General features: G+C 38.9%; 1 protein-coding gene across 1 annotated transcript; it reads left to right on the forward strand.

The window, feature by feature from the left end:
• The first annotated feature begins 9,067 nt into the window (after nt 1-9,067).
• Nucleotides 9,068-12,553, forward strand: LOC307141146 (uncharacterized protein). Its single transcript, XM_079841123.1, has 4 exons — nt 9,068-9,853; nt 10,138-10,498; nt 10,698-10,980; nt 11,191-12,553. The coding sequence occupies exons 2-4, from the start codon at nt 10,185-10,187 to the stop codon at nt 11,860-11,862; spliced, it is 1,269 nt and encodes a 422-aa protein (XP_079697249.1). The 5' UTR covers nt 9,068-9,853; nt 10,138-10,184; the 3' UTR covers nt 11,863-12,553.
• The last annotated feature ends 1,010 nt before the right edge of the window (nt 12,554-13,563 follow it).

Genomic DNA, 13,563 nt, shown 5'->3' on the forward strand with positions numbered 1-13,563 from the left:
GCTATTGTCAAACTCTGTTAAACTCTGTTTCTACTAATGTAGAGCATTTCAAATTGGTCACTATGACATTCCATTTGGGGTTGAACAATCTCACTCGTTTTTGGAACAGTGTGTGCTGGGACGAGGCAGACCGGCAGAACAGAAGAGAATTGCGGAGTAATTACTTCAGAAGTCACAGCTGTTGAGGTAAACATCACACTCCAAACACTGAAGAATGAGCAGATTTGTACACACCCAGCCATCCTCTGTCCTCACCAGAGAGGTCATCTCTGTTTTTCTGAAAAACACCAACCTGTCTCTCTCTCTCTCTCTCTCTCTCTCTCTCTCTCTCTCTCTCTCATTCAAGTTGTCTATGCCAAGGGGTTAGGGTTTGGCTGGTTAGCACGGCCCCCGTTAGCCCTCGGGAAAGCTAACGGCGAGCTTTCTCTATAACTGTTATAGAGCTCTTTGCTACCCGTTCATGCTATCAGAAAAGAGTCTCGTGTGAAAGCTTGCAGCTCATTTGTCACTATCGGTCTGCGTCTCTCTCTCTCCGAGGGAGGTGTCTGTTTGAAGAATGTGCTGCGGTCATGATGGGCAAATTTGCATGATGAACTTGGAATTTATTTGCTTATTAACCTCCCACGTTCCACATGAAACCCCATAGTATCTGAAAAGGCCGTCAAATCCATCAGCCTCAAGCCAAGACATATCCAAGCCAGTGTTGTTTTATTCTTCAGGCGTTTCTACCTGTAAACTTCAAAATATTAAATGAATGATAACACTAGTTAATTTTGTTTTTGTTTTTGTTTTGTTTTTTGCATATGAGCAGAGTATCATTTGTATTCCAGAAAAAAATATTAGCCAATCAAACGGTTTCAAACAGTGATAATAAATCAGCATATTAGAATGGTTTCTGAAGGATCATGTGACACTGAAGACTGAAGAGTAATGATGGTGAAAATTCAGCTTTTGCATCACAGGAATAAATTACATTAGTAAATATATTCAAATAGAAAACAGTTCTTTTAAATTGTAATAATATTTTGCACTATTACTCTGTCTTTTTGTTAAATAAATGCAGCCTTGATGAGAATGAGAGACTTATTTCAAAAACATTGAATGGTAGTGTGCACATATATAACATTCAATCATATTATATTTAATCGTTATCTTATATAACGATTATATATATATATGTATATCTTGTATCTATATAACTTCGAAACAGCAAATGTTAAGGGACAGACTTTTCCTGTTAGACAGTTTTGGACCTTTTTTATCTGTTCCTAACATGATGTATAACCATAAAACTTTGAATTAATTCATTACATTTTTGTTTTATTGAGGAATGAGGTACGTACTGTACAGTCAAATGACAAAGAAATAAAAGCTGAAAAGGTCTCAGATGATGGCGCTACTTGTGTCGGAGGTTCAGTTTCCAATGCTATGTAAAAGGGTTCAGCATGACAGTAGTAATTATTACAGCCATTTTCATTTCATTCAGAAATCTGGGGAGAGGCTAACATGTCATCTAGACATCTTTTATTTTCTTTGACGGCCTCCCTGCAATCTCGTCAAATCGGGCAAATTTTACCAAAATGATTCATTGTGAAAGAAAGAAATGTTTCACAGTTTTCAGTGATCTTCGAAAAAGGTGTAAGCTCTTCTGATTGAAACATTAGCCCTCCTCTGACGGAACTGAGATCTGTGTTCCATTAGACCTCGCATTTTGGGCTGTGCACACTGTGTTTGTCATGCGCATTTCCCGTCGGCTGAGCGAATAGCGCAAAATGTGCGGTCGTTAATTAATGAAAATTAATGAAGTGTCAAAGGAATACGGCTGTCAAACTGCAATTGTCAGACACCTTGGATCCGCGAAAGCTCAAGCTCACGGATGCGTTAGATGCCTGTTTGTTCTTCGTAATGGGGGAAAAGTGCTCATATTTGACACCGTGTTATTTTGTCTAAACGATAGAGTCTGAGCAATACATATCTGACGTTCAATTCCGGCCCTGTCGCAGGTTTGTGATGTGTTGCCATGTTATATCTCTCTCTCTCTGAGGGAGGTTCCTCTGTTGTTCTTTTCCCCTTAACATCTTGTTATCTGGATTGGGCGAAACGATTCAAGCTGAACTCAGCTAAAAGATTAATTGGATACTAGGAAAAGTTAACATGCCTCCGGGGAATGTGTTTCACGTCTATCAATAATTGAAATGCCTATATTTGTGGAATTCCCTTTGATAGCACCGATCAATAGACACTAGCAGGTCTATTATACTTGGAGAGAGCAAGCATTCACATTCATCTCAATGGCGTTTGCTCAGCAGCTGCATGTGCACGATCTTTGTTCACAGGCACTTATTGAATTTGAATTAATAATGGAAACACTTCATTAATAATAAGATGAATGCACAACTTTTCAATGGCCGTCATCAACGGCTCGACCAAGACAAACCCTGACCCCTCGTTCGCAATTCCTTCACAACTTTGCAATAACCCCAAAGAAGATAAGTGTTTTTGTTTTGAAGTCACACACCGCAAATATAACCTCAAAGTGCTTGAAATGACGGTGTTGTTCATTTTGAATGTGTGCGAGCAAATCGCTTGTTTATCAGCAAGCCGCGCTACACTCAGAAATTCTCTTTCAAAATCCTTTTGTGTTTTTTGAGACAAAGAAAATCAACCAAAATCATTTATTTTGTATGTGAAAACATCCCTCCCTTTTTCAGGATGGCTTTATTGACCATAATACCAAAAAAAAACTCATTTAAAGCAACAACGTTTGTTTGGGTGTTTGAACTATTAGCCCACTGGCCTTAAAGAGTTAACGCACAAATTTGTTTCAGAAACATTTCTAACAACTCAAAACCTCACCACCAATGACGCAGTTCCTTGTAATACTTGAAAAAAGTTAGTTTTTTTATTCACCACTTTCTCAAGAACCCTCCAGATATTCAATAGATTTATCCTTTTCAATGCAAAGGCCGTGACTCAATGTGAAAGGACACACAAAAAGAAAACATCGTTCTTTATTGAAGGCGATGAGTGCGAGTGAAGACGGTGTCCGCTGCTGGCGTCTTCCTCGCCACATGTTCGGCTCTTTGGAGATGATGGGAGAAAAGCTAAGGTGGATTTGTTGATGTAATCCCCATATTAGTGCCACTTCATTTGAGCCCTGTGCACTAAGCCCTGGTAGTAGTTACATTTAATGAATCTCTAGTGTCCCACCTCCCTAAGCAAACAGAAAGGAGGAAAGAGAGACAGACGGGAAGAGAAAGGTTTTGTATGTTTGTGTGTCAGTGTTAGACTGCCATCTGCTGATTGTGGTTTAGTGGAAAATCAAGCAAAGAACATGCATGCATCTGATCCATAGCCTATATACATCATAGCAATAATACTCAAGTCATTTATTAAATCTCTGTGATATTGTTTTGGTTTGTTTTGCTACACAGTAAAAAACACTGGGTTAAAAACAACCCAATTTGGGTTGTTTTTAACCCAAGGGCTGGGTAAGTATAGGACAGAACACGTTGGGTTAATTTTACCCAGCAAATTGGGTTGTTTACTTAACCAAGCATAATGTGTTGATTAATTTTTACTATAATACTAGCTCTTTTTTTTTTTTTTTACTTCATACAATAATTTATGTTTACGGATTAATTTAAATCCTCTAAACTTTTTTTAAGTACTCCACACAAGCACTGGTTTGCATGACAATTCCTTTATTTTCGATCATATTTTACAGTATAGCATATTTTACATTGTTTTAATACATATTGCCTACATTTAATCTCGTTTAACCAATATTAGAAGTAAAAATGTAACATTTAGAAGTAATTCAAGTGTAGTCAACCATTTTCTACCGTAACAGCGCTGGATCTCGTGCTGGAGCTTGTATCATGTTCAGAGGGGGAACTTTTAATTTTAGACCGCCGGCCTGTGTTTCACTCATAGCCGAAACAAGCTTTGACTGACTCCATAACCTGTCCATAAACATTTAGTGCGCAGTTCTGAGAACATATTTTAACATCCTTATTCTTTATCTTTTTTAGCAAGGGCGACACTCGTTTAGGTTCATAGGCTATAACTCAAATGTTGCTTTGCATAAAATTAAACTATAAATCACAATAATGAATTTATCGATAAAATAAAAATGTACACAAACCTGTATTTTACCGAAGACATGCACCAAATTGACGCTACACTGCTCTCTCCTGAAGAGGTCGCAAAAAGCCTGCGAGTGCTGTGATAAATAACTCAAACCCTGGGTTGTTATGTCTGACCCAGGAGCTGGGTTACACAAAAACTACCCAAACACGAAAAAACGAATGAAAAAAAAAAAAAAGACCCAAAAGGCTCAACCCAGGATTTGGGTAGAAAAAATAACCCAAGATTTAGTGTAGAGTATAACACAAACAACAGCAAGGTCATGTGTTTGAGTAGGAAAAACTAATATTATACTTTAATGCACAAAGCATTTTCCATGGATAGGATACAGTTTGGTGTCCTATGACTTACCGAATTCAAGGAACTTCTGTATTACATCAAATTGTTCCTAACATAATGTATAACCATAAAATATTGCATTAATTTATTAAAAGAAAAACAGCTTGCCCTTGAGGAATGAGGTATGTAGGCTACTGTAAAGTTAAATCCAGACGTGACACCCAAGAAGTAGCATCATTTTGAGTCATTTCTGCTGTTTTATGGGAATAAAATGTGATTATTTATGTACATTTTCTTACTTTGTACACAAACTCTTACGTCGACTATGTCAAGCTCAACCCTGTCGCCAAAGCTGTTTTAAGAAAAGAAAAAAGGATCAAATTAATCTATATGTAGGAAATATTTAGTTTCAGTGTTGATTAGTCTCTAAACTAGCTTCATTTAGAAGAATTTTTGAAGCCCTGTTCTGGCATATTTCATTTTTTCATATAAAATAAATCTAAAATCAAGCAGTACATACAATATTTAGTTAAAAAGTTTCGCTGAGTTAATTAATTTAAGTGTTTTACAAGCCCTAGTTTGTCTTTTATTGTGTATCTATCTATCTATCTATCATCTATCTATCTATCTATCTATCTATCTATCTATCTATCTATCTAGCTCTTAAAAATGCTTTATAAATTAAATGAGAGCTAAATATTTCTACTTACCTTCTGTCACATGCTGTCCCATCTTTAGCACAGGTAGGTGCTGTTTGATCTTTTTTAAAGCAGAGGTAGAGATTATCGTGTTAGCATGTAAAGTGGTTTTGGAAATATAGCAACTGTGATATTAAATTAATATTGCTTCACCCTGGAGAAAGTATCCCTAGTAGACAGATTTGAGGTAGGGTTAAAAATCCTTGAAAAAAGAAATAGTACATTGCATAAGTATTCAAACGCTTAACTTAGTACTTAGTTGAAGCACCTTTACAGCCTCAAGTCTTTTTGATGTGGCAAGCTTTACACATTTGCATTTGTCGATTTTCTGCCATTCTTCTCCTCAGATCCTCTCAAGCTCTGTCAGGTTGGATGGGGACTGTCGGTGGTTTATCCAGGGATGTTCGATTGGGTTCAAGCCCAGGTTATAGCTGGGCCACTCAAGGACATTCACAGAGTTGTCCATAAGCCACTCTTGCATTGTCTTAGCTGTATGCTTAGGATCATTGTCCTGTTGGAAGGTGAACCTTCTGCCCAGTCCAAGGTTCTGAATGCTTTGGACTAGGTTTTCATTAAGGCTAACTCTATATTTTGCTGTGTCAAGCTATCCTTCTACCCTGACGAGTCCCACAGTCCCTGCTGCTGAAAAACACCCCCACAGCATGATGCTGCTACCACCGCACTGTACTGTTGGGACGGTATTGTGCAAGTGATGAGCAGCGCCTGGTTTCCTCTCGACATGATGCTTGGAACTGATGTTCATCAGACCAAAAAAATGTTGTTTCTCACAGTCTGAGAGTCCTTTAGGTGCTGCTTTTTTTCATGTGTTTTCACTGAGGAGTAGGGTTGGGTATCGTTTGGGTTTTTTATGATACCGGTGCAAAACCGGTACTTTTAAAATGGTACCGGTGCCTAAACAGTGCCTGAACCGATACTTTTTCCACAAAACGACCTCAAAACGACGGTGGATGACATTAAAGAATATAATTTTATTTATATACAATTTTTTTTATTGAACAATTTATTACAAGTTTAATGTATACTTAAATATATTAATAGATACAAAACACAATTTACTTAACAAGCTCACACTAAAACCTAAGCCACCTAACCCAACCCCAACAGGCCGAATTTAACACTAAATAACAGTTACAGAACTAATAACAGCAAAGTAGTCTCTATTCTTGGTATGCTAAAAACCAGCTTCAAACTGCTTCATTGGGCTGTGATTATGGGGCGTGTTTCAACCGAACCAGGAAAGACCTCAATTGGATAAACCAACAACAAATCAAAGCAACAGAGCGACGCATAGTTGTCAACAGAACTCAATTTCTCACATGCTGGAAGAAGTAGAAGAAGAAGATGAGAGTAAACGATCTTTGCCGGTGTTGTAAAAAGAATTTAAGGATACACAGAGTACTTACCAACACGATTATAATTTTTGAGAGAAATAGTAAAGGTGAATGCATATACGAACGAGTTCTCTGTTTGGGATTAGAAAAAATTCAACCCAAGCGATCTTTGGTGACGTGAATGCTTACGTTACTGTTTATCATCTGTCCATCATCGTATAAAGCCCACCCTGACAATTTCATTGGTTCGAACAGCTCCTGTTCGGGCATAGTTGCTCCACAACGGATAAAGTCCAGACCGAATTCCCCTTACTCAAATGTTGTGGGCGGAGCTAAATTCTGCTGGCATCCAGGCTAACTTCCCCTACTTCTTGCAGCGACATCTCTTCTCTTCTCTGGTGACGTGATTACTGGCACGAGGGCGGGACAACCTGTCACTCACATGAGATCCACCAATAGCAAACCACAACTATCCAATCAATTCCCCATGGACAAAATCAAGCCCCGTCCTACATTTTTTTTTCTTGTTCGAGAAGCTGTTTCACTCAGATATATATGTCACATTAGGGAAGAAAATACTATCGCAACTTCCATTTCATGACAAATTTAACCCTCACCCAAAACATGTTTGATATTGTCGGTGTGGCCCTGATGTGTCCCTGAGCAGATCGGGAGGTTTAAGATTTGATCTGTAAACGTCTCACATTACCAAATAATCTGGGCCGAACATCCCTGGATGCAATTTTTTTTCTCTGAATGTCGCTAGGGGCAATCGGCCTGGAACTCCTGTAGTATGAGCCCGGCTTAAGTGCGCACGTCTGTTCCTATGACAGCAGCAAGGTCATGCAGAGATAATTGAGACCTAACGGCCACTTATTCACTGATGCCCTGTTACACATCGCCATGGCAATGTTGAATGAACGAGATGGGGGGAGAAAGAAACACATACTTTCATTCTTTTAATTAAATGTGCTATTTCTATACCATGAAACCTCACTATGAGAAGATTCGCAGCACGCACCATTGAATGCGGTGCTTGTCAATCACAACCAGTTTCACAAACATGCAACATGGTTCCCACCTAGCAAAATGAATGTATTAAAATCCAGATACAAAGTCAGAACATGCATTGCACACCAGCACGTTATCTGATATCAACAGCTTTCACTGCAGTCCTGAGTAAAGTATCTGGATCTCTTCGTAAAAACATAAAGAAACAATCAAATGATGAGGACTGATTGAACAGACTCCTCTCCAGCACATTACAGTCTGTAAATATGATCTTGACGTTTGGATGGTGCCTTTGATCCAATAGCGACTGTAGATTCAGTTCTTTTACCATACAAATAATGAGAAATCTAATTATGGAGATGACACCATCAGAGAAACAGTGGCCTTGGCTGTATCTTATTAAGAGGCCCAAATCCTTAGGGAAATACTGCAGGCTTTTTATTGCCAAGCATGAGGGAGAGAACAAATTAAAGCAAATCATGTTGGAAGACAAAGAAAGACAGGCGGCATTATAATGATGATGATCCAATGATGAACTAAAACACATTCCAGGCCTTGCATAACTAGTTACTGTTAATTACTGTCAATCTGTAAGTTCTGTGAAACAATAACATGCTTGAAACGGCATACTACCCTTTTTAGCAGAAAGCACTACCAATTTGTGCCCAAAAAGACAAATTCTCATTCTGGGGACATCCAGAGACTACAGAGCCCCTAAAGGGACATGATGGTGGGAAAAATATGAGATGGGAGGAAAAAATATATATTTCAAAACGTTTGTGTTCCCCCACAAAAACTTTGCATTCACTCGCAAAACATGTGCATTCCCACGAGAGACTTTGCGTTCGCTCGCAACTTTTGCTTTCCCCCAAGAAACTTTGTGTTCGTCTTGAAGCATATTTTGGCAAAAAAACGACATGTAACCAAATTCAAGGTTATTTTGGCTAGAAGTGGGTTACTCATAGCTCATATAGTTAACTGAGATGGTGAAATGATGGCTATTGCTTGCTGGGAATTTACGCTACACTGCTTTATTCTGGGTTAGAGATCACAAACCAAACTGGACCAATCAACTGTGAGCAAAGTGACATATATCTGATGAGACACAATTGCCCAGTTGCCTCTAATAATTTATTATTTTTATATTATCCTATATGAAATAATGATTATATGAATAATTATTATATGAATTGACAATTAATATTAAATTAGCATTTAAATTCATATGAAAATGTTCTGACATGAAACTTCTCACCTCAATTCAATCTGCTTGCAATCACATCATTCTCTATAGGGCACAGCTGATTGGTACCTGCTTTATCAGTAGCCAATGAGCTCGCTGCTCAACCTTTCAATACTTGATCAGTATTTGCTGTAGCAGTTGCAGTGCGCTTTCAGAAACCCTCCACCTTCCCCAGCTCCACCTGTATAGATCTGCTACGGGTAATTCATGGACGCTCTATTGTACAGCAGCAGCATGTCTTCCTTGCTCACAGCAGTGTGTCGTGCATGTATTAACAGTAGCAAGTCCTGTACTTGCTCTGCAGCAGCAGCAGCGTGACAGATCTATTCCGCCAAGACCAAACATATCAACATTATCATATCCATTACCATTCCAAACACTCAGAGTTGTCATGATAGAAATATATACATATGAATACAAGCTTCAATATAAAATGACTAAGATTGTGTGTTTTCTTTTAAATTCTTTGAAACTATGTGAATTATTTATTAGTTCTAGTAATTTTATAGTTCAAATTCAGTCTTGCCATGTAATTTTGTTTAAATGCATGATATTTCTTCATAACAATCTCTTAAACTTCCACAGAGAAGTGAATTGGCTCTCGGGAGAAGTGATGTGGTTGGACTTTGCACGCACTCCAGAGTTGACAGGATTGATCCAGCGTTGGATCAAACATGTCCAACACTGTTTATGCCGAGCATTGTGAGCCCTCTAAACCAGGATGGATTTGTATGGTTTTGTCAACTCTGACACTATTCTTGTTCAGCTAACTTTATGCAACAGGCCACAGGCCTGATATTTTATGTTGTTGTTTTGTTTTGTTTTAATTTATGCATGGGGCTGACATTTTACTTTCGTTTAGTTTCTTTTGTTAAAGTCCCCCTGTAATCAATAATTCCCTTAAATCTCATCTTTGATCACCAGAATGACATATTTTAAGTTTTTTTCCTGTGAAAAAAAATAATTTATGCTTTAAAATAGCTTTAATGTAACTCTACGCTAGCTTCATTTAGTATGTGAAGATATATTAATATGCTAATTATTCCCACCTCCACTCATCCGCACAAGCTCAGAGATCCTCTCGGCAGAGATCCTCTCTTTACAACATCGGACACATAACGGTAATTACAGTTTTTCTCGATTGCTAAAACACTAAACCCCATTCTCTGAATCAAATGTTCAGTGAACTAAACCAATTTGTCAAATCAGACACTCTTTTGGCAAAACTCTAAACACATTCTCATTCACTAAACACCTTTTGCACTGTGATGCACTTGTGCTGCAAATTGGTAAACACACGCGGCAAACAGTAAACACAACTACAACACAGTTGTCATCTGTAAAACACAATGACTCAAAATTGAACACACTTGTTTCTAATGATGTGATTAAACCAATTGCCCAGAATATAAGCCAGTTCAGAGGGCACAGGTGTGTTGGGTGGATGTAAGAATGGTGGGAAACAATCTGAGAGGCAGAGGAAGAGTAAGAGGAGGAGGAGGAAGAGGAGGAAGAGGAGGAGGAGGAGGAGGAGGAGGAGGAGGAAGAGGAGGAAGAGGAGGAAGAGGAGGAAGAGGAAGAGGAGGAAGAGGAGGAAGAGGAGGAGGAAGACCAAGAGCAGTCATTTCAGATGATATTCGAGCAACAGTCATAGACCATGTTCTTGTTCATGGTATGACAATGAGGGAAGCAGGCCTACGAGTTCAACCCAATTTGAGCAGATTCTCTGTGGCCACCATTGTCAGGACATTCAGAGAAGAAAACAGGTAAATGTTTCTTTTCATTTCGGTAATTGAAAGTTTACTGTATTCATTTGAGCCAGTACATATCTTTGTCAACAGAAAAATTACTGGGGGGAAATAACCTTTCTTTCCATACATTTTACACATACAATGTAATGTCCATTACTATTTACACTATACTTTACTGTATGTAATACTGAAAGTGCATTTTCCCTTCTTGTAGAATTGCAAGACTACAACATGCGGGTGGAAAGACTGGTATGTTCTCCCAACAGCAAGAGGCTCTCATTGTTGATATGGTCCTTCAAAACAATGCAATCCGCCTGGGTGAAATACAGGAAAGAGTTGTTGAAGACAATGCAAACTTTGAAGGAATGAACAGTGTCAGCCTTTCGACCATTGATCGTGTCCTCAAACGCAACAGGCTACGCATGAAGCAAGTGTACAAAGTACCCTTTGAGCGCAACTCAGAACGGGTCAAAGAACTACGATGTCAATATGTACAAGTAAGTGTACACTCAGAAACGTTCAGCTCTGATGCTTACAGTACAATTCTATGCTACTAGCCAACCGTTACTGTAAACTGCCCTTTATACTAGTGTAGGGTATGTAAATACTGTAAGGTGTGTATACAAATACACTTGCAGAAGTTTGTCTTTCTGTATCACTTACGACTGTAAACTAATTACTGTATGTATCCTTTTTTACATGTGTAGAGAGTGTTTGAACTGGATTCCATGGAAAGGCCCCATGAATGCATTTTCGTTGATGAAGCAGGGTTCAATTTGGCAAAGAGGAGAGGGAGAGGCAGGAACATTATTGGCCAACGTGCCATCGTGGGTGTCCCTGGCCAGCGTGGTGGCAATGTCACCCTTTGTGCAGCCATAAGTAACCGTGGGGTTCTCCACCATCATGCAACCCTGGGGCCATACAACACTGAACATCTTTTAACCTTTCTGGGTGGTCTTCGGGATGTTCTGCTTGAGCGTGAGCACCAGGATTATCAGCAGGCAGTGCATGCTGTGTATGTGGTGGTTTGGGACAATGTCAGCTTTCACCGGAGTGTCCGTGTACGTGAATGGTTCAATATCAACCAGCAATTCTTAAATGTTTTCCTTTCACCATACAGCCCTTTTCTAAACCCAATCGAGGAATTTTTCTCTGCGTGGCGGTGGAAGGTCTATGACCGAAACCCATATAACGGGGTAAGTCTTCTAGAGGCTATGGAATTGGCCTGTGGTGACATAGGTGTGGAATGTTGTCAAGGCTGGATCCGACACACCAGAGGGTTTTTCCCCCGTTGCCTGGCAAGGGACAACATTGCCTGTGAGGTGGATGAAGTCCTCTGGCCAGACCCAGCACGAAGACGCGACGCTGAGGCAGACTGAATTGTGTAAAACAGACTTTTCAGTTGCACAACATTTGAGTTTATTATGCTTTTCATTTATAATTTTCTTTGACAGTACTAAGTGATGGTTACTGTAATATTTTCTTTATTGCAAATGGCATTTACGTACTGTGTATACAGTAACAAACAACATTTTCTTTAACTGCATGCCCTGGATGCTGTGTTCTCCATTTTTTTGTGTTGTGTCTAATGATTGCTCCATAGTGTTTATATATTGATGGGTTGTGTTTATGATCTGAAAGCATAGTTTGATTTTGAGCACAGGTTAAATAGTTTAGGGGCGAGTGTTTGATTTTGCCAGAAGAGTCAAAGGTTTTGGAAATTTAGTTTGAATATTTGGTTTTGTGTTTACAGTTCTGAGAAAATGGTTGACTGTTTCAAGAAATGTGTTTTAGCAATCGAGAAAAACTGTAATATGATTAGCCTTTTACTTGTCAAACAGCTAATAATGTGTTGCTAATGTTAAAATATACCGGGATAACCTGACTTCTCTTGATACTCCACTGCTTCAGAGCGGTCATAGTTAAAGGTCCCATGTTGTGGTTTTTTTCATTATTATTTTATAATGTTTCCTGAGGTGATTGGCTGACATCTTTGCATTTGAAATGTGTATTACATGTGTAACCCTCTCGAATACTTTCTACTTTCTTACTATTACAGCTGTCGAGATTAACAAAATGTGAAAGTGTTGATTATAGCATTATTTTTACTTCTACCAGAAAGACTCGGGAGGCCAGATGATATACGATAAAATAGCAAGTTTATTAACAGACCAGCAAGTATTATAATTAGAGATCTTTGGCATAGCTCTTGTCTCGAGGGTAACGGACTCTGCATTTCCTGCTTGAAGATGAAGGCAGGGGCGCAGCTGACCCCCTGGGAGGTATAGACGGGTGCCATACTGTGGTGGGGAGGATGGAGGTAATTTTGGAGAACTCTGACGTGTGAATACCAATCTTTTATACTCTGAGAATTAGAACATGATTGGTTAGGTCTGGATGTAATGAGTGACGTAACATTGAATCTTCCTGGCAGAACTTGCACTAGAGCTTCATATCTTTTCCCATCACATGAAAGGCTGCAGTGATGAGCATTGAGTAGACAGATCTCGTCATTGCAACGCTATTTCTCTCACAAAATTATTTCACCACAACTAACAGCAAACACGAGATCGATATGAATACAGTAAGAGCTTCGTTGTGCAGCATAACAGCGTCATTCATTATAACAGGAGTTTGGGCAAATGTGCAGATATATTCGCGACGTGATTGACAGCTCCAGCCATTATAAAGAGAGTGTTCTTTGATCGCTCTCTGTAGTTTAATTACAATTTAAATGACAGATTTTTCTCATGCTACTAAGAGAAACAATGTGGAGTTGATCATTTAGTCACTGGCTTGATTCACTGATGCATGAACAGTATTCAACTTTTTAAGATTTAGAAAGAAAGCCTGTGTGAACTTGAATGATTAGCTACACATCAGAAATCACCGATCACAGATCAGGCATTAATGAACATTGATACTTATTGTTTGTGGCGGTGCTGTCGGATCCATATTGAAAAAGTCTGTTTGTAAAGCCTGTGCTGACATTACGACTGAATTAAATGTAAAAAAATAAACTGAACTCATTTTCCCCAAATTCTCTGGGTGGGCAAAGCAGAGAAAGGGGAGGTAACCTT

The sequence above is a fragment of the Gobio gobio genome (assembly GCF_949357685.1).
Source record: "Gobio gobio genome assembly, chromosome: 17".
Taxonomy (NCBI): domain Eukaryota; kingdom Metazoa; phylum Chordata; class Actinopteri; order Cypriniformes; family Gobionidae; genus Gobio; species Gobio gobio.